General features: G+C 35.0%; 2 protein-coding genes across 2 annotated transcripts in view; both read left to right on the top strand.

The window, feature by feature from the left end:
- Positions 1-8,860, top strand: part of sad (Cytochrome P450 family protein sad) — a 95,810-nt gene extending 86,950 nt beyond the window's left edge. The window contains exons 5-7 of the mRNA XM_081771363.1: positions 665-904; positions 2,749-2,970; positions 8,001-8,860. Coding sequence (XP_081627489.1) covers positions 665-904; positions 2,749-2,970; positions 8,001-8,111 — 573 coding nt within the window. The 3' untranslated portion in view covers positions 8,112-8,860. The remainder of the gene's footprint in view (positions 1-664; positions 905-2,748; positions 2,971-8,000) is intronic.
- A 5,153-nt stretch (positions 8,861-14,013) lies between these two features.
- Positions 14,014-15,297, top strand: LOC145660875 (solute carrier family 35 member G1-like). The gene has a single exon (XM_081726305.1). It carries the CDS (start codon positions 14,014-14,016, stop codon positions 15,295-15,297), a length of 1,284 nt encoding a protein of 427 aa, XP_081582431.1.
- Positions 15,298-21,094: the final 5,797 nt, after the last annotated feature.

Below are 21,094 nucleotides of genomic sequence, written 5' to 3'. Positions count from 1 at the left end.
AATTATAATAATAAAAATATCAAACAAGTGTGTCGCGATGTCCTCAGTAAAGTGTGTTGTTAATTAAAAAAGGTTGAGAACCACTGATCTAGACCCAAAGTCCTTAGTTATTTATTTAGTAAATACGGGCCTTATGCAGAATCATTTTGACGTATGATTAACACCATACTACGGGTTTGACTAACGGATGGTTATCAAAATTGTATTCAGAGTCTCTGATTAGGACGTTGTATTTGACGAAGTTAATCACATCTGACTAATTAATCTAAAGCAGAGAATAATTTTTTACCCACGGTTTAGCGTGCGACACATTTCGTATTTCATGTATTTTCATTTTTACAGACTACGCATGCGCTCATCTTCTTTTCCGTAGTTGCCACATTTATTTTACTCACCGATACATTGAGGTTCTATAAGTTAATCATACTCAAATCATCATTTTTGTTGTACTAAAAGTAGACTCTGAATACCAAAAAGGTCACCTTCCTTAGTAAAGAGTTAGTGTGCTTACTAAGTAGTCGGAGTCTAACCTTCGATTAACGAATTCTCTCTGAATACCGCCCTACACGTTTAACGAATCTGTTTATATATATTTGATTTTGAAAACTGAAACCTGTAACTATTATTGTATAACCAGAAACTTTTCTTATATTGTTTTTTCCAGACTGGTTCCACAATGCAGTGGATCCTGTATTTATTGGGTAAATATCCTTCATATCAGGATAAACTCCTGAACGAAGTACAATCACTGGCGACAGAAGAGCGATCTAGCGAGAAGGTGGCACAATTACCGTTATTGCGAGCAATCCCACGAGAGGCATTACGGTTATATCCCGTTGCTCCATTTATCACACGCTTCCTACCTGAGTCATTCCAAATTGGCGGATACAATATTCCCGCAGGAGTAAGTTGACTGACTTGTTTACTTCCAGCATTATTTCATTTTTCTAAGAAAAAAAAAGTTGTTTACAAAACTAGTTTGTATCTTGCAATGTGAAGTGATGTTTACTCCCTTGTATGTAATAATAAAGAGTGAATACTGGTGGCAATTAGGGGCATATGGGACAGTGCCTCCACACCATTACCTGATCACATAACCCGTCACTAATAGAAATCTTTTGCATTTGTGCTCCCCTAAGTGCTCACACCCAATCGCTGCTACTAAGAATGAGAATTATTTCGTTAACATTGAAAATATACATTATAGGTAGGCCTACAACCATTAGCTTTCTTTTCAACAAGCCAATTTCAGTAAAGCCAAACATAATTGAACATCATCAATGTCGTTCCCAAATAATAATAATAATAATAATAATAATAATAATAATGAGTGAAGGATTAGTCTTTTAAACAAAAAATAAATAAGTAAAGACAATTGAAACGGCCTAAGTTTTCATTTGAAAAGTATATAATGTAAACTTGAAATTTTCGTGGCAGATATTTGTGACCCTCAATACTCTTACCCTGGGTATGGTGTGATATAGTATTGAGCACAGGGCCGGCTCTACCATATGTGCAACGCATACATTTGCACGGAGCGGCAAAAGCTGTCATAACTATATTATTTAAAATAAATATTTATTGTTGGAAATAGACTTCTTGATTATGATAGTTAAATTTACTAAGCCGACATCCTATTTGAATACTACGTTCATAAACCATGTTTATAGATCGCATTAGTGTAAGGTCACATGGACAGTGCTAAAGCAAATGGTCAAACAAATCCCAGCATGAATTGGTTGATTGTTGAACAGTAGCTAACACCAGTTTCATTTAGTTAGTTATTACAGTTTTGATATGAAAACTAGTCTTGTCTTTGTCACAAACAAGTTCCGTATCATTGAAAGTGGAAACAAGTTTTTTTTAATTTTTTTTAACAGATGTAGAAAGAAACTCAAAAAATAAAGATAAACGAGCTAGTTGCACTGGAATTACACACTGATATTGAGATTGAAGCTCGATATTAAATTCTATAAAAAGGATTACTATCTTTCCTCTGCAGATGTGTTTGCTTTATTATTTAAAGAAAAAAAATAGATACAACGATATTGTATTTCTAATGCTTAGGCCTTTCTGGAGAAAGGGGGGGGGGGCGACAGATGACGTTATTGCACGGGGCCGACCCTGATTGAGCATCTTCGCTTTTGAGCTTCATTTTGACTGAATGGTTATCGATGTGAGAGATCTGGGTGGGATTTTCAGAAGGAACTCACGTGGTTTGGATCCCACCTTATGCTGTAGGTGTATGTCTCTCATATAGCTACACTGCTGAAAAAGAACGTTAAAGTTAAGGCATCTCAGTCGGTCTGTCGTTTGAAAAATTGTGTCAGTTGGATATACCATACAAGGTTACATCAAAAAGTTTCACACACATTCATATTACAAAAACTCGCAGTGGGATAAATAAGGATGATATGACTGACCGTGCTCAATTCATTTATTTAAAAATTTTCGTTTCGCGCACAACAAGTTACGAGATATAATTTATAATGATACAAGTTTTCAGTTGAATTGTAAGTGAAACAGGAGTAGACCAGATAGGAATGAATCAAGTAGCTAACTGTTTGCAAAGTGTGACGTTAGTTACATTCAGTATTCCTTTTTCTTTTTTTTTCTTTCTTTTTTTCTTTTTTTTTTTTTTTAAGTAATCTTAGGACTTTGCTCAGACACAGTTTGGTTTAATTTTTATTGTTCTTCTGTAACTACGGTCATAATGATTTTTAATCTACTTTCTTTTTCTTCTTTCAGGCACTGATGATTATGTCAATTTACACAAGTGGAAGGGATAGTCGCTGGTTCCCAGATCCAGAGAAGTTTTGGCCTGAACGCTGGTTGAGGGATGAAAAAAGCGCATTTAGTTCTTACAAAGGAGTCCGTAATCCATTTGCATCGCTACCTTTCGCTTTTGGAGCTCGTTCCTGTATCGGCAGAAAGATGGCAGAGTTGCAGATGAGTATTACCTTATCAAGAGTAAGTACCATTGTTTTGATTTTTTTTTTTTTTTAAATCGTTCTGTTCACATTCTTTTTCCGTAAAAACAGCGCACGATATTCATCATCCTCTTTAGAAAATGAATTCATTTCACCCCCCCCCCAAAATGTCACCAATTAGCATTTATCTACACAAAGAGTACTTGAAGAACAAGCTTGCCAACCATACGATAATGCTCTTGCGATAATAGTTAAATATACGATAAGTTTAAAACGCATACTTTTGTGCAGTTTTTGAGTATGCAGATAAATTGTAGATGTGCATTAAATAATTATAAAACACAGACACTGAGGTTTTTAACATTAACAGCCATTACCGCTAAAATAAATCAATAACATTTTGAGAATTGGGAAACGGCAACGTTATGTCTATTCTTTGAATTCAATTACGTTTACGAGGGGGTGGAAATAATGTTAGTCAGGAGTAGTGTTAGTAAGAATTTAAAAATGGCGATTACAGTTAAGGCGATTTGGAATTCAAATCTGAAGATTACTAGATAAGTTGATTTAATTATTAGTAGTATTATACTTGCTTCTGCAATTATCACATGCATAACAAATATACGATGTTTTTTTTTTTTTTTTTTTTTTGTAGTATACAATAATTTTAAAAACTATAATCAATAATTTTGTTTTCTGCGATTGGCAACTCTGCTTGTGGGCGGGAAAAGCTAATATTTGGTAAGAAACTGACGTTTATAATACATGAGTGACAGTAAAGCAAGTATAAATAGTAATGGCTTGAATTTGAAGAGAATTTTAACCAGTGACGACGCCAGAGAAGAGGCAAGGGGACAGGTGCACCCTTAGTGGCAGCATTTCCCCCTCCACCGACTGTCACTCCAAACATGTTATATTGTATATTAAGTAAAAAAAAAATTAAAAACTTCTTTCCAGTATACAAAAAAGAAGTTGAAGCTGCTGAAAATTTTCTGTACCCTCTACGAAATTAAAGCTGGCGTCGTCACTGAGAAAACATATTGTGTCGATTGTTGTCTGTCTTTTAATAATAATCCATACTTCTAATAGTGATGCGCGTACTACTTCTAAATACATTTATTACTAGTATTATCTTTTGTACTAAAGTTGAATCATATCATTCGAATTTCGATAAATCCAAATGGTAATAAACTCTACTAAATATAAGTAAAAAAGAATCACGCGAAACAAACATTTATGAATGAATAGGCTTGCCCTTATAATAAGGATTGTATAAATATCTCCGGGGAGCACAGTGGCTTAGTGGTTGGCGAAGTTTGTGGTGGGCAGCATTGTGTCCGTGGGTTTTCTCACACTTCCGTTTCCTCCCACTCTTTCATTCCACAAATTCTTCGATTATCATTCACTTGCCTTAATCTTTGTCTTCCTTAGGCTCAATCGTGGGAACTTAAGAGGCCTAATCACTACGAAATTAAAATACCGCTAATTTTACAGTAATTATGTGATATCTTCAAATAGATAAAAGATAAAATCAAAAGGTGAAACAAGGCCGTGCTAAGCAATATTATTTTGCATGAGATACCGTATCACGAGTCACCTAGTAGCTTTTTGTTTACAGCCATTTAAAAACACGAAAATAAATGCCGATTTTCTAAATGGCTGGAAATCGAAAGCAGATAAGCGAGTCGTGATTACGGTATCATATGTAAACTAATATTGTCTAGCGAGCTCTTGTTCCATTTTTCTATTATCTTTTATCTATTTGAAGATATCACATAATTATTGTAAAATTAGCGGTGTTTTAATTTCGTCGTAATGGGGCCTCTAAAACTGAATTTTTTATTTCATATTAATATTTTCGCCTAGATGTTTATACAACCCGAAACTCTTACATGTTTTGGGGGTGCGTATTAGCGTTACGCGAAAACATATCATTGTATGGCTAAATGAAATATGGATAGATACCGTTAAAAATCGCCGTTACTTGCGAATATGTTAACGGATTAACGTACTTGACCAGTAACGTACTCGGCCGAGATAATCAATCTAGCTGTCTATTACTCACAAAAAAATCTTGTTCAAGAACGGTCGTGTGGAGTAACGAACGGACGTACATATGTACGAACATGACACTCTTATAAGGCCCACTAACGTGATTTTAATACATTTTGATATTTCCTTCTGAAAAACGTGACAAATTTTAGAACTTTAATTTTTATCCTTTTGTTACTTGTTTTTCTTGTCATTCTTATTTCATTGAGTCAATTTTCAAGTTTCGTTGTCTATTTATTAGCCACGAACGTGTTTATTATTCTGACCGCAGTTAACGCGAAGATTGGAATGTTCCAGCACTTTTACTGCTTTAAGAAGCTGGCGAATGACGTAAGAGAGGTTTTTTAAAATTCTACTGTGCACACATTCCGTACGGTGTGTTAATTGTCCCGTTTGAAAGCTGGAATCAACGCAAAGAGGTTTGTTTTTGCATTTGCATTAACCCTGCCTACACTCAGGCGTCAGCAATTTCTTTGCTGCTTATTCACAATGTCGTGCGCTCAAGTTTTCAACGCAATTGAAATCGATTCTTCACTTTTCCTTTTTGCAGAATTTTTGTAGATTGTCTGCAAAACAAAAATCTACTTGTTTGAAACGGTAACTTGTTGCTATTTTTTTTTTTTTTTTCAAGCTTGTTAAACAGCATACCTTTATATCGTAAACAGAACAGGTATAGATACGTATAATGAAATAACGGTTTGTGTTAAGAGTGTGGATGGGATCAATGAACAAACAACACGTTTGGTTAGATATTTTCTTTTTAAGTTCCATTGAGGAAATAGCAGAAAAAATTTCGTAGTTGATTAAATGAACGTACTATCATGCTTCACAAATGGCAAATTAAAAATTACACGAAGCTGAAATGGTCCTTCTTCGCACGAAAGTAATAAATTCGTTTATGAAAAAAAAAAAAAAAAAAAAAAAAAAAAAAAAATTGAAAGATATATTTAAACCTCCTTTCCACTCTTAGGAACGGAATCTTCGAAAATGCTGCTGCACGTGTCCGCTTGCTTTTAATACGGAATTTTGTAAGTTGCGTCAGGTATTTGAGAACATACATTATCCGGTACGTCATGGTTACAATCCTTACTTTTGCAGGTAAACATGGAGGAACATAAGTTAACAGAGGAAATAAAAAGGGATGATGGAATCGTCGTCTTAGCTACAGGTTATTACGATTCAGAGATCGTTCCATTTCTGAATGTAGTCCGGTCATTCGTCTTGAAAGTTCGGAGAGAACTGGGGGCTTTCCGTGATGATTTGGCAATCTTTTACTTATTTATTTATTATTTTTGACCGGAAACGACATGGTAGGCGCTCGGGCACTATCAGGATACTGGAGTTCATCCATTTCTGTCCAATCTGCCACCGATCAGGATTCTGGGAAGTCCATGCGAGCGCACTCCAGAGGGCTACAGATTGAAGAGGCTACTATTCGACGTGTTGCTCCTGAGGCTACTATTCGACGTGTTGCGTCGTTAAAAGTCGTACGTAATGCGGAGAGGACAGTTCTTGAGGACGAAAGGAGTAGGGCGAATTGATTGACTAGAACTAAATACCTCCTGAACAAGCTGGAACATCAAGAGAAGTCCGGAATCTCTCTCTCTCTCTCTCTCTCTCTCTCTCTTTTCTTTCTTTCTTTCTTTCTTTTTTTTTTTTTAACTTTATCTAGGACCAGAAGATGAACCGCATAAATGGTAGGTGGCTTGTGAAAGACACGAAAAGATTCTGGCTGTCATCTGCACCAAATTTCTAGCCTGTGATTCTTCTGAGGATTGTGAGCAGTGAAAGGGACATGATTCCTTTAAATTTCTATCGTAGAGGTGATGAAGTTAACGTCCTTGCTTACACCAAGGAACTGAATACAGTTGTGAAGCTCTGGATTACTATTGTAGCGTGAGAGAGGCTGTATGTTTTTCAGCTGAACTCCATCCATTCCGTACAGCACCTATGATCCAACAGTTTTTATTTCCATGTCACTCGCAGCATGTGGACTCCCAGCTCCCCAGATGTGACACCCAATGGACTATTAGATATGGAAAGTGATTGAGAGTGAATCCAGTGAGCATCCACACAACAACGTTGTAGCCCTCAGGACGCCTATTCTGGATGCAATGACAAACGTTCCCACGTCATTACTGCCAGCAGGCGGTTTCGACAGCGTGTTGAGGTTGTTGTTTCGGATGACGGCGGTTTCATTGAATGCCGTCGTCCATCGTGGATGTGATCGCCTATACAGAGCGTTGAAAAGTAACAAATGTTCTCTCTCTCTCTCTCTCTCTCTCTCTCTCTCTCTCTCTCTCTCTCTCTCTCTCTCTAGTGTCTGTTTCTTATTGGCTCCGAACGTAACTGTTTTTAAATATCTACCACACTCAATTTTTCATTTCCCTAATATGAGAGAGCTCGTGAAGTGTACTGTTTTAGGCATATGTTTCGATCTTTGCCTCCACCGTAGGATGCAGCTTAATGAAAATATCATACAAGTCCGACTCCAGGATGGTTGACTCAAAAATTCACGATTCAACCATTTCCTTCCTTGTTATAATGAGATAGGCAATATCGATTTCAATATAGCGGAAACAAATTACAAAAATTGCCATAACGTGGGTTTGGTGAGATACATACCATTTTTGCACTACATTTTAAAAACCCCTTCTTCCTCTTAGGATATATATTTTAATCAAAGTGACATAATAAAAATCCACTTTATTAGCTATATTTAAAACAATCAAACTGTTTAAACGTTTTCCTGTGATGCGATCACAACCAAGTTCCACACCACTTGCTTTTTTTTTAAGACCATCATCCAAATGGGGTATATAAGATTGTGTTCTTAGGTCGTATGTCCGTTACTCCTTTTTCTTTCAAATGTGACCAATTTAATTTAAATACGATTTGTCCAAAGCGACGTAATACCACTTTAAAATATGATAGTATTTTTTATGAACACTCTGTATTTCCGTTCAGCACGTTCGAGTAGCAGTATTCTTAACTTGCGTTTTGTTTTATATTTTGCAGCTAGTTCAACAGTACCACATGAAATTGTTGAATACAGATGACGTTGAAATGGTATTACGTATGACAGCAGTACCTGCAGAGCCAATCAGAATGCAGCTTATTCCACGGTAAAACGCCAGAACAAGCAAATATACCTCGCTGATGATGAAGTCAAACAAAAAGCGTACCTGTTTACCATCATATTTTATACGTAGTAATGTAGTAGAAGAAACACGAGACTCTCAGAGAAAGAGTTCTGCCGTCTTAAAACGTAAATGAATATAAGTTCCTTTACCAATGTTAATGTGCCAAAACGTGATCATCGTAATCATAACAAAGTTTAAATACAAATTTCTATTTTAGTCTTACTTGACACGTTGTTTACTGTTTTTTTCATTATTATACGTAAACATAAAAAATATGTAATTGCGTTTATGTGTTCACACAATACGTACGTCATATATAAGTATTTGAAAAAAAAATGGACATTGTTTTGACTTTGCTTTGAATCACATGAAGCATTTTTTTATAAAATGATGCCCGTCCAAGGTTGCAGTCTTTAATTCTGTTTGATGAAAGTTATAATAAACTGATAATTTATTTTGTTCGTAAGTTATGAACAAAATTATTATTATTACTTTGTTGTGTATGAAAGTTTGTATGTTTTTGAAATGACTGAAATGTAACATGAGTACAAATAATATTTGTTAGTTTATATATGAATGTCAGTACAATTAAGAGTAAATATGTATGTCTGAATGTTTTTAAGTACAAGAGTAATAGGAGATGATGTGGTAAATAAAATTATTCCAGTATTTTATACTGTATTTAGTGCTATGTCTTATATGTTAAACTGTTAATAAATTACAATTTCCACACAATATTGAGATCCTGATTATTTCTGTGCCCTATTTTAACAATTTATCAGCGTTAATTAATAGAAAATAAATAAATAAATAAATACGGTGTATTTGCTGATATTTTGGCTTCAAAAGTACTCTGAAATAAAATGAAAATGTGGCCTAGCTGAGAAAGTTTCCAGATGCTTCATGCTTTTCAGGTGAGCATTGGCTAATTTAGCTTTACTGGGTTTAAAAATGTTCTTTCTTCTTATTTGAGACTAGCTGAAATGTTTGTTCTTCAAATGTTTATAGAAAATATTTGTTGTACCCTCTCCCCCTCTTCGGATGCGCATTTGAAGGGAAATAAAATGACAAAAACCCAGCTTAACCCAAGTCCTCATAACTACGTTCAAAATTTCATTTCAAACGGTATAGCAGTTATTCTTAGCAAAATATTTGCTCCCCCCTCCCCCCTTGGATATTCATTTTGATTCAAAGTGTAATGATAAAAATAAAAGTTTAATCGAAGTCCTGACTATGTTCAAAAATGTATTTTAAATGGTGTAACTGACTTTTTTCACTTTCGCCATGTCATGAATAGAAAGTGGAAAATTGAAATACAGAGATTACACCCATAACCTTGCTCCAATAGAAGTGAAATTTTCTTCTTAAAGGTTGTGGCATATGCCCACTTAGTTTTTTAATAATTGGTTTACGTACAAGTTTTTCTCTTTCTTTCTAACAAGAAGGGCTCGTGATATCCTCTATTTTTGGCATGAGTTTTAAACCTACTTCCTTCCCTTTTAGGATACGCGTTATAATAAAAGTAATATAATAAATGGTTCCAAACGGTTCAGTCATTTTTCTGTAAATAACATTCCCTATAGAATACGCATAATAAAGTTCTAAATACTGGACGGTCCATCTCGAGATAGATATTACGTTCCAGTATGTTCGATGGAATGGATTTGTACAGAGGATAAACAAACGAAAACATTAAGCTTTTATAAGATTAGTTGATGTTTTGTTTTCTCACAATCAGGCTCGAAAACGCTATTGTTGTGGAGTTGTATACAATCACAATTAATTAAGGTAAAGATTGTTCTAAAACAGTGGTTCCCAACCTACGGGGCATGAAGAGTGACCAGAGGAGACGCAAGGTACTGACAGAAATGAACTGTGAAATTATAAATAAAGCACCAATTAATGACCACCTACAAATTAGCTAAGTTAGCAAACTTCACAGACACTATATTTTTGATATTTTGTCTTTTCTATTACTATTCAAGATGTCTACGTTATTGACAAGTAAATAATTACGCAAATTAAAATTCTTGATAAATTTATCAAAAATGAATACAAAATGTTATTTCTGTGTACAACGTGGCCTTGGAGAAACTCATCAAGTAAAAGAAAACATTATTTTTATTTGTTGTCATTATTGAAAATTTGAGAAATCAATGTTGCATCTGAAATCACAGTGGAAAATATGGCTGACCTTTTTTTTTTTCATTCCACTGACAAGTTAATTGAGCTTTTCTTTTCATCTTTAAAGTTATGAAAGATGGAATCTACTATTAACAAGCCACGTCCGGAGCTTAAATCGGTGTAGTTGGTGGGTGTACAGTCAGAAATAATATTAATTATAGATTGGAGGTATGAGAAATGATAGCTCAAACCTTTACGTAATATTGTTTCTGACTGTACAGACCATTATAAAGATCAACCCTCATAGTATAGGCTGTTCCTTATCACACTATTTTCCTCCAAACAGAGTTAGATTATGAACCACGCCATCGACCCCGGCTAATAACGTTAATCTTTGTAAAATCTAGAAAATGGTATAGGCCTAACAAGTTTTATATAGAAATTTTTTTCTAAAATCAAAAAAAAAAAAAGTTTGATAGAAAATTTTCCTAAAATCCAGAAAATGGTAAAGGTCTAAGAAGTTTTAGAAACAAAATCTTTGCAAAAATCGAGAAAACGGTATAGACCTAACAATTTTTATATAGAAGATATTTTTAAAGTAAAAAAAAAAAAAAAAAATGGTATAGACCGAACAAGTTTCAGATAATTGTAAAATCAAGAAAATGGTATACGGCTAACAAGTCTTAAACAGAAATATATTAAAATACCCCTGAGCATCGGGGAAAAATCATTATAGTACTAAATGTGTTGAATTAATATCTTCATTGTATTTCGTTTTATTACTTCATACCATTTTATGTTAAATAATAGTAATTTAAGTAGCATAATTGCGAAATTCATTTAAGATTCATTTCAATTACCCTGTAGCCTAATGAACAGTGCACGCGACCTTGCGGTTCCAATTCTAATTCCGGTGAGAGGCTACAAGAATTTTCAGTGTAGACCCAACACAGTGAGTAATTTAGAATCTACTTGAATAAAAAGAGTAACAAACTTAGGGTCCAGAAAGCCAAGCATAATAGCGAAGGCAGTCAATACGTAGATCATACATCACTCAATTGAAAGCTGTTAGGCTGACCATAGAAATTCGTTCAGGGCTACAATCCAAGTTTGATTAGCGATGTGTATCGTATTATCCTTATTTAATGAATTCAGTTTTTTCTTGTTTAAATGTTTTTTTTTTTTTTTTTTTACTAAACAGCGATTTAATATATAAAAAAGTGTGCATCATATTAATATTTGTAACATAAGATTTAGACTTTAATATTTTTAAAACACATTTTGTATTTTTTTAAAACACTAGATCTGAGTGGTTTTGATTTGCACTTTTAAGGATTATTCATTTAAGAATATGACAAAATTAGCATATTTAAATAAAACTATAAAACATTTTGCTTCGAACAGGTTATTAAATGATAATTAACATCTTTTTTTAATGTTTACACTATTAGTGTTTACATTATCTCAAAACTGAAAAATACTGTACTGAAATTCAGAGTAAAAATTATCAAACATATATCAAAGAAAAACTAACAAAAACTTGGAGAAAAAGAACCGCTAACCTATCGAACCTAGTGTCAGTCGATTCTGTATAAACACTTTTTTTTGTCGATGACTACCGAAATATCCATGTTCCATGTACAAGTTGACTAATAGATTCGAATAAATATGGTATCCCGTAAACGATGTATATCAATACTTTCTACATTACTAATGATGTTTCTTCTTTTTTTCGTTAAATGAACAAAATTTATGTATTATGTCTTTCATTATTATTATTATTAATCTGTGCATTTAAGTGCATTATGTATACAACGTTACTTTTAGGGACAAACTTAATCTTCCATTGGATCTAGAAACGCAAAATCAAAGTTACATAGTATATTAACTATTGACGCTTATGTTAGTTTAGTGACTATTGTGTTAAATTGACTTTTAAGAACTATCCTTCTATATCTTATAAGCTAACGTTTATCAAACTGTGGTTCTCGTATATTAAATAGTATTAGTGAGAATCTCATGTATAAACAGTGTTCGTAGGTTTCCTTAAGAAAATTTCCCTCGACTGACACACAACTTTCCCTTTCTTATAGTTTTTTTTCCCTAGTTTGTTGAGTTTTCAATTCCTATGATAGATGTTATGTGATAAGATTAGTTTAGCTATATTAAAGGAAGTGCCAGCCACATTTGTTTTCTTTATTTGCTTTTTGCTTCTTTTTTTTACTTCGCCTTTTTAAACAAAAAAAAAACACACACACACACACAAATCAACTTAACAATAGATCCAAATTACACACACACAAATTATTGTATTGTATTCCTTCATTTCTGAAGAACAAAGAAAAATCGATTATCGAATCGAAATCGATTATTAAAAAGGAAAAAAATATATCGATTAATCAGTCAGCGTGAAAATTTCCCTGGATTTACCAGTTTTATCGAAAAATTTCCTTTTTTCCTATCTTATATATAAAAGAGAACGCACAAATCCTTTGTTCCCTCATCACGCTAATACGGCTGAACCAATTTCTTTCATTTTTGGGGGGTTATTAGGATTTGGACCCTAGATGGTTTTTATCATATCACTTTAATTTTTAATTACCAGTGTCTTGAGATAATTGACCATTCAAGTGTCCATAACGTACAAATCCTTTGTTAGTTCATCATAGGTAAAAATAAACGTATTTATATGCAACCCGCATGACCGTGTCACTCGGCGGGTTAACATAAATGGCAGGCGATATAATGTTAACATTTACTGCAATCTACTATGGTTTTTATCATATCACTTGAAAGCGAAAAAGTAAAAATTATCTAAGTAACAACGTTTATTGCGTTCCGGGGTGACCGCAGCGAAGCGGGGCGGGTTAACATAAATGACAGGCGATATAATGTTAACATTTACTGCAATCTTCTATGGTTTTTATCATATCACTTGAAAGCGAAAAAGTAAAAATTATCTAAGTAACAAAGTTTATTGCCTTCCGGGGTGACCGCAGCGAAGCGGGGTGAACGCTGCTAGTTTGCTATATTTACCTATGAAATTTCCGTAGATTAGGGAAATTTCCCTCAAACTACGAACACTGATAGATTATAGAAATTCTTATTACTTACGTAGATGTAAAATATTCTTGATTGCGTTCAATTGCAGGAAGTATGTTATTCTATTAGCATTGATATAAAATTAAATTAATTTTAAGTAATATTACAGTATTTTGAAAAAATAAGTTTACTTGTGTAAGTGCTAAAAAGATAACAGTGCTCCCCACTTGAAAATAGTTTCAAAAATGCTTCTATCTAACTACAATAGAAGTTTTCATTATATTTTTCTTTTTTCGCATGAGTTTAATACATTTGGATAAACACTTTGAGCTCCGTAGAATTCTGCTGTGATAGATTTTACATTGAACAAAGTCATGTTACGAATGTTAAAATATACAATATATTGCATCAGATAATACCTCCTCTTCAGATGAATATGCTAATAATCCTTAGTTAATTAAGCTGACCAAGACACTGGTGCCACAGATAAGGTGTGTCATCGACGTCAGAAAATAATCTGCAGACTTTATTAAATTAATCCCGCTCAGAACATCTGTTACGGAACATTTTGCGATAGAAGTTAAGTTCGATATTATCTTAGTCAGAGACAGTATAGCTACTCTGTAAACAATTATTCACACAAACTATTTCAAGAATCGGAAGACTTGGTTTTGTGAGAAACTGGTTGGTCTAGATCTTAAAAGCAGTTAAATCTAGATATGATGGAGGAAACTCATAAATGTGAAGAAGGTGACGAACAGAAACTCGAAAATGAAATTATAACTGTAACGACTGCAACAGAAGAACCAAATAACATTGTGTTAAATGGCAATATTTTGCGACCCACGGCCGGAAGATCATACTCGGAATGTAGTCAGTTGTTGGAACACATCCTTAGTCAGCTAGAAAAGGGTGAAAGATCCAGATCCTCATCGATTGGTTCAGTTTCTTCAGCGGAATTACTAGCAAGGCTCGGAATTGCACCTCGCCCTAGTTATTGTCGACAAAACAGTGAAATTGGTCCACCAATTGAAAAATTACCGCTGCTGGACTTGGTTCCACCTCGTGACTATGTCTATGAAACGCCATCTTCCCCTGCAAGAAGCTGCTTCGGTATATTCTTGGCTGCGTTGTCGGGAGTGTTTTTTACTCTTTTATCTGTTTTGGTGCGCTACATGCAACATATTCACCCTTTAGAAACCTTGTTTTTCCGCGTTCTCGTTCAAGTGTTAATTGCAATACCTTACATTTTTTGTCAAAAGTTATCCGTTTTGGGAACTGGTGAACAAAAAGCATTAATTGTGTTACAAGGATTTTTGGGAACAGTAACTCTTGTAACTATGTTTATTGCTTTCCATCGGTTACCGGTCGGCGATGCTGTAAGCATTATTTTTAGTTGTCCAGTGTTTGTTGTGGTGTTGTCACATCTTTTTCTGAAGGAAAGATGTGGCTGGTACAGAAGTTTTGTTGTGGTAATAATTGTAACGGCTGTTGTCTTCATTGCAAGACCCCCACTGCTCTTCCGAGAACCCGGAGAAACGTATGACGTCACTGGATATGCAGCTGCAGTATCTTCCTCTGTGAGTATGGCTATGAATTTGGTGTTGATGAGAAGACTGAAAGATGTCTCAAGTATTGTTATTCTTTTCTCGTATTCAGTGGTGACATTAGTGACAACTAGCTTGTCTTTCCTGGTGATAGGGTTTACAGTGCCTCACAATTTATTCCAGTGGATTCTACTGTTCTTAGTCGGACCGATGGGAATTCTGGGACAAGTTTGTCTCTCTGGAGCGTTGAAACGAGAGGACGCTGGGCCTGTTTCTGTGGCTCGATCTTTGGACGTTGTTTTAGCGTTTGGCCTTCAAGTGTGGTTATTCGGAGAGATACCAAAATGGAGCAGTATATTTGGTGCTGCATTGGTTGTGTTTTCTGTCGTAGCTATTGCACTGGAAAATGTTCTATGTTCATGTGTGGGAGGACGATCAGAGAGAACATATTTACCATAATTACGATAAATCTGGCAATTCTGATCAATAAATTGATTTAATCAATGTTTGAGTTTGTATACTTCAGTTACAGGGTCAAATGAAAGTTCTGTTATTATTTATTATTTTCAGGTTCAGTAAAAAGAAAAACTGAATTATGTAATCGAATTGTGAGTTTTACGTGCCACTAGACTGTACCGTAATTCTATCTTTATTTGGGACTTCCTTCTACTCTGTTGTATTTCAGAAGGTAAGTTACCAGAGTCGATACAAAATCCAAAGTATCATGATGAATAAGGTCTAATCATATCGCATCAATCATTTCTAAGTGGTCAGTGTATGACATAGTAGTTGGGTTCTATGATCAGAGGCAGGGTAGAGATAATGACTTGCGCAAAGAAAGAGAACGTGCGAGGGGAGAGGAATGGAATAAAACGTGTTGGCAGTGTACGATTAATCATGAAACCATAAGTAGTGTATCTGTAAAACCATCGGATATATGTATCTTATATATATATATATATATTGCCTGTTACCACTGTCTTCTATCAACAATACATTTGTGTCTTCCTGGCCTCTCTGTGTAGTTTACTAAGAATACGAGCAACAAAATTATATCACAAAAACATACAGCTGGAAATGGCTGCCCTAGACAACCCACATGGATAATTCAAAGGCGTTATTTAGACCTCCAGGATACATGTACATTCTAATCAATAAGGTAGCAATCTCTCTATTTATAAGAAGTCGTCCTGACTGATTGGTTGATCAACGCTCAGGCCAAACCACTTAAGCTAGAAACTTGAAATTTGAGCAGGGCATAATATTTGTTATGTAAGGTGGCAGTAAGGAATAATTTTTGGAAATTCGACAAGTTAGGGGCAAAAAGAATGATGGCGATTACGTATATTATCTTAAAATAACGATATCTCGGAATCCCTTAAGAGTAGAGACATGCAATTTGGTATGTGGACTTCTTATTTAAAATAGACACGTGTTACATTGTTTTTTGTTATTTACCCTAAAGGGGAAGAAAAGACGGTAGGGTTGCAATTGTTATAATTGGATGCCCATATTTCGAAATTTACTAAGTTTATTTGGTATTTAAGACTTTTTATTTAAAATAACTAAAGACTGTTTCAGCGTTTTATTATTATTATTATTATTATTATTATTATTATTATTATTATTATTTCACCTACAAGGGAAGAGAGAGAGAGAGAAGACTCGAGGTTGCAACTGTTAAAATAAGATGGCCATATCTCTAAATCTCTTAAGATTAGAGAAATGTTAGAAGTACTAATAGTGCGAGGTTTTAGGCCGAGGAAATGTTTTGGTCTGGGGCGAAGTCTCCAGCTGACCGAAGGCTAGTAAACTAATAAACAACGTTGAGTTGAGTTGATCTTGAGTTTAACGTCCCGTTCAGCAGCGAGGCTATATGAGACGTGGTCCTACTGATTAACCTTGAATCCGAACCACATGAGTAATAAACAACGTGTAACTACTTACATAAGAGAGTTTCTCTCTCACCCAAGCAAAATGTGAAATGAAGCTGCTGCAATAATGCTGTGCAGTTTTCAGCTATTTCATAGAAATAGGGCCAGGGTTTTTGAAAAATGCATATGTAAATTCATATTTTGAAGAGTATTGGCATATTTTTGCATATATTTAAAGCAAGGAATCATTTTAATATTCTTAACGTCCTATATCAGTAGTTTCACGTGTATTGCACATCCTATTCATGTGGATTGTATTTTTTCTATCCTCTGTCTAACGTCAATTAATTTTTGTACATTTTTCGACAACTCTTGAAACGTTTCGAAAACTCAAGGTGCATTCTTCTACGAGCCACTCGAACTTGTAAAGAATAAAATTTGTTGTTTTTCTAGGCTAGTTCTATTATCTTTAAGTTCTACCCCAGGCGAAACAAACAAACAAACAAACAAAATTAAAGACAGATGTGATAAGGCGCTTCGCTCAAATCAAAGGTCGAGTGAGTCAATAAGTGTAGGTGTAGGTTCAGTAAATCTTACATGTTAGCCAGATGAATATCCTGAACCTCCTATGTCATTATGTAAATGCAGTCAGGGCCGGATTTAGGGGAGCAACGGTGCACGTGCACCCCTTTAGTTGTAAATATACACAATGAGAAGCTATTAGTGAAAATAGCAACATTTTCCGAAACTTTCTGCCGACATGTTTCCGTTTGGGGCTTAACAGAAAGAGGAGTTTTGCAAAAAAAAAAAAAAAAAAAAAAAAATAGTTTAAGTCGATTTTCTAAAGATTGAAGGAAAAGGATTCACCAACCAAAGCATTATAACATTTGTCAAGTAGGGAAGAAAACAGAAGACAGGAAGAGAGAAGAACAATTTTTACTGCATATCACTTGCGACTCCCTTTAAAATACTGCCCATCCCCTCCCCCATCCGTTCTATGAATCAGCGTTGTCATCTATAAAGAATATTGTGACATTTAACTTTGAAGAGTTACACTGAGACTGGTCATTTTGGTAGTTATGGTGCACCCCCCTTCAGAAAATTCTGGATCCGACCCTGAATGCAGTTGTTGTAGAAAGGATATTTTCGATTTAAAAACTTACTGTAGTAGACATAAGCGAATCAGAAAGGAATAAGCTAATTTTAAGTGCATACTATTCCATTTATACAGAAGTAGTGTGTATTTTCTAACTTTCTGGTGCATATTTGCAGGGGTTTTTTTAAGTGCAAATAAAGCCGGAATCTACACAGTATTGTCAGCTAGACTTTTCAAATAATAGTATTCCTGATTTATGAAAGCAGTTTTAATTTTAGATGTAAACAAACTTTTAAAATATTGGAACAATTAAGTTTCGAAAGATTTTATTTATTTATTTTTTTAGTTCGTGGCTCCAATTAGTAGCTGTTATTGGCTTGCTTTTACACTAACGCCATCTGTACGGTAAGTTCTACAAAATATTTGGAGCCAAACACTTTTTAAAAATCTGAGTTCTCTATATTGATACGGAACAGGCCCGGGTCTAGGGGGGCCGCCCCCTAAATTTTTGGCTGGCTACCGGCCTGATACGGAATTCAATACTTTCTGCGTATTTACTCTCATAGTACAAAATTCCATGGGCGGCCATGACAAGTTTTGCTCACAAAATGTTCTAAGTTCAGTTATGAATAAAACTTTATTAAAAATATGTATCTGGATATTGTTCCTCTTTCAAATTTATATCCGAAGATAGTGCCTTGTATTTCGATGGCTATATCTGAAAAGCCAAGTAATAAGTCCTATTGCTATTATTACAATCACAATTACAAATATCAATATCCAAAGGTGTCTGATACGCTCATCTCAGGTAAGTAAATAGAAACAAATGAAAAAGGAAGAAAAACGACGGAGGCCTTGAATGTAAAACGTAGACAAATTCACCAGTGTTCAGAAGATGCAGTCTACAATGCATTGAACAGAGTGGATCGGTGAGTTGTAATGGGTCACAGTGGGTGGGTGGACACAGTAGGTCACGTCCTGTTGACGTACAACCCACTGACTCACTCCATCTCTGCACTATTCATCTCGACGACCCTCCACCCTACTCCAAAAATCCTCTGGATTTATCACTAATATTCGTAGCTTTTGATTATTTTTACATGTCACCTCACCGGGGATGTGGCACAGGACCGACACTTCACAGGATCGACACGGCATACGACCGACAATTCAGCTCAGAAACCTGTTTCGGTCCTGTACCGTGTCGATCCTGTGCCGTTTCGGTCGTATGCCGTGTCGATCCTACGCCGTGTCGGCCCTACGCAGTGGGGTTACATGCGTAGGATCGAAACTGCGTAGCATCGAAACTGCGTACGATCGAAACTGCGTACGACCGAAACTGCGTACGACCGAAACTGCGTACGATCGAAACTGCGTACGATCGAAACTAAAACCGGCGTAGGATCGAAAACAGATAAGGTCTTATGATCGAACAATAAAAAAACAATTATTTTATAATCACAGAATATTAAGTAATAGTATTTTTTTGAAGTTATATAGGGAAAAATCGGAGTAGGATCAAAACTGTATACGAACGAAACTGCGTAGCGTCGAAACTGCGTACGGTCGAAACTGCGTAGCGTCGAAACTACGTACGATCGAAACTGCGTAGCGTCGAAACTGCGTAGGATCGAAACTGCGTACGGTCGAAACTGCGTACGATCGAAAGTGCATAGATACGAAACTGAGAAATAAAATAGTGACAAATATAATTAAATAATCATACAGGGGTGTACCCAGGAAGTTTTTCTTGGGGAACTATGACTTATTCAGGAGGACCAAAAAAGCTAAGTCTTGTCTCAGCAGGGAGAAAGGAGAATCCTCCCCCCAAAAGCCACTACTTCTGACCAAGTTGGCAAATTCCTTGTTCAGAAGATTGCCGTTAAGTTCAATTGACTTAGCTTAACATTTTCTTAGTTACCTAGTTGCTGTGAATTGTCACTTCTTTTATAGACTTTGCAGGTGGCACAATCGAAGGTTCATGTAATTAGTTCAAGTTTTTGCTAGTTTGGGCTTCGTCCCAAATTTACTAACTTCCAGGGTTGTTTTGTTTAAAACAAAATATTTAAAACAAATGATTAAAACTTTTTTTTAACAATTGATTTTGTTTAAAACAAATTTTGTTTATGTTTTAAACATTTTGTTTTAAACACGTTTATTTTGAAGACTTGTCTTAAACATATGTTTATTTGCATTTTATTTTATGTTCGTAAAAAAAAGAAATCTTCCAGAGCAAGAGAACTGTCCAAAAGTGCTCCCCAATCAGAAGACTATTTTCTTCCCATGTGAATGGTTTGATTTCTCGTGGCTACAGCAGGTCAATGTGGTGATCTACAATTCATTTTGTCTCTTTTCCCCCTTATTTTTAACGTATATTGTATTGTTTAAATGCTTCTCAGTTAACTTGCGAGAAAGTGTCGTAGTCGAAGGTTGGACTACTTATAGAACTGATATTAAAAAATAAATAAAATAATTATCACGGAAACAAACTGTTGTGTTGTATTCATTGCGACGTTGAGGTTCTGAAATTAAAATATCGCAAGCATTCGTTTGTACAGTACATGTTAGTTCTGTCTCCGTACAACATGGAATCGTTTAACATGGATTATGCGTGAAGAAAAGAAGGACATGATTTGATACAAATTTATTAGAGTAACTCAAACTCAATCAGGTAAGTAAACGATCAAACGAGTTTGTCACAAAACGTGTAAGAAAGAAATGGGTGGTTTAGTTCCAAGAACGAAAATCATTATAAAAAATGCAATGCTTGGTAAAAATGGAAACCCAAACAAATGGTAAAAATGTTGATCCGAAAATTGCTTCTGATGAATCTAACGTCAGTGGTGTGGCTGAGATGCAACTGGAAACTTCAGGTAACAACTAATTTTGTATCAACAATATCTTTTTCATTATATTATGAAAATTTTATTTCGTACCTCTTCCCCACCACAGTTCTAAATTTTCTTTGAAACTTTACAACTTGGCATAGCTTGTATGAAGAGACCAGGTGAGAAACGCAAGGTATGGCAGTCGATCACGTAACTAACCAAGTGTGATACTTATTATAACGTTAGTGCTGAACGTCAAGGTCTGGGACAATTTGATCTCAATTTGTTTGTTTGTATGTATGTACCACGCTACAGGGTGCAATATTCAGTCTTTTAACATTAATTTTTGAGGATAGAGACACGAGGCGTCGGAATTTGCTGTATAGATTTTGACTGCGATCCCACGTAAAATTTCAAAATTAGTGGGTCAGATCCCACTTTAAACAAAAAGCCCTGTC

This window comes from Thermobia domestica, chromosome 9 (assembly GCF_964235325.1).
Source record: "Thermobia domestica chromosome 9, izTheDome1.hap1.1, whole genome shotgun sequence".
NCBI classification, from domain to species: domain Eukaryota; kingdom Metazoa; phylum Arthropoda; class Insecta; order Zygentoma; family Lepismatidae; genus Thermobia; species Thermobia domestica.
Note: the sequence above shows the minus strand (reverse complement) of the source record. Positions and strands in the feature narration are given on the sequence as shown.

Coding starts and splice junctions, on each gene's coding strand:
- LOC145660875 (XM_081726305.1), top strand. CDS start 14,014: ATGGAGGAAACTCATAAATGTGAAGAAGGTGACGAACAGAAACTCGAA.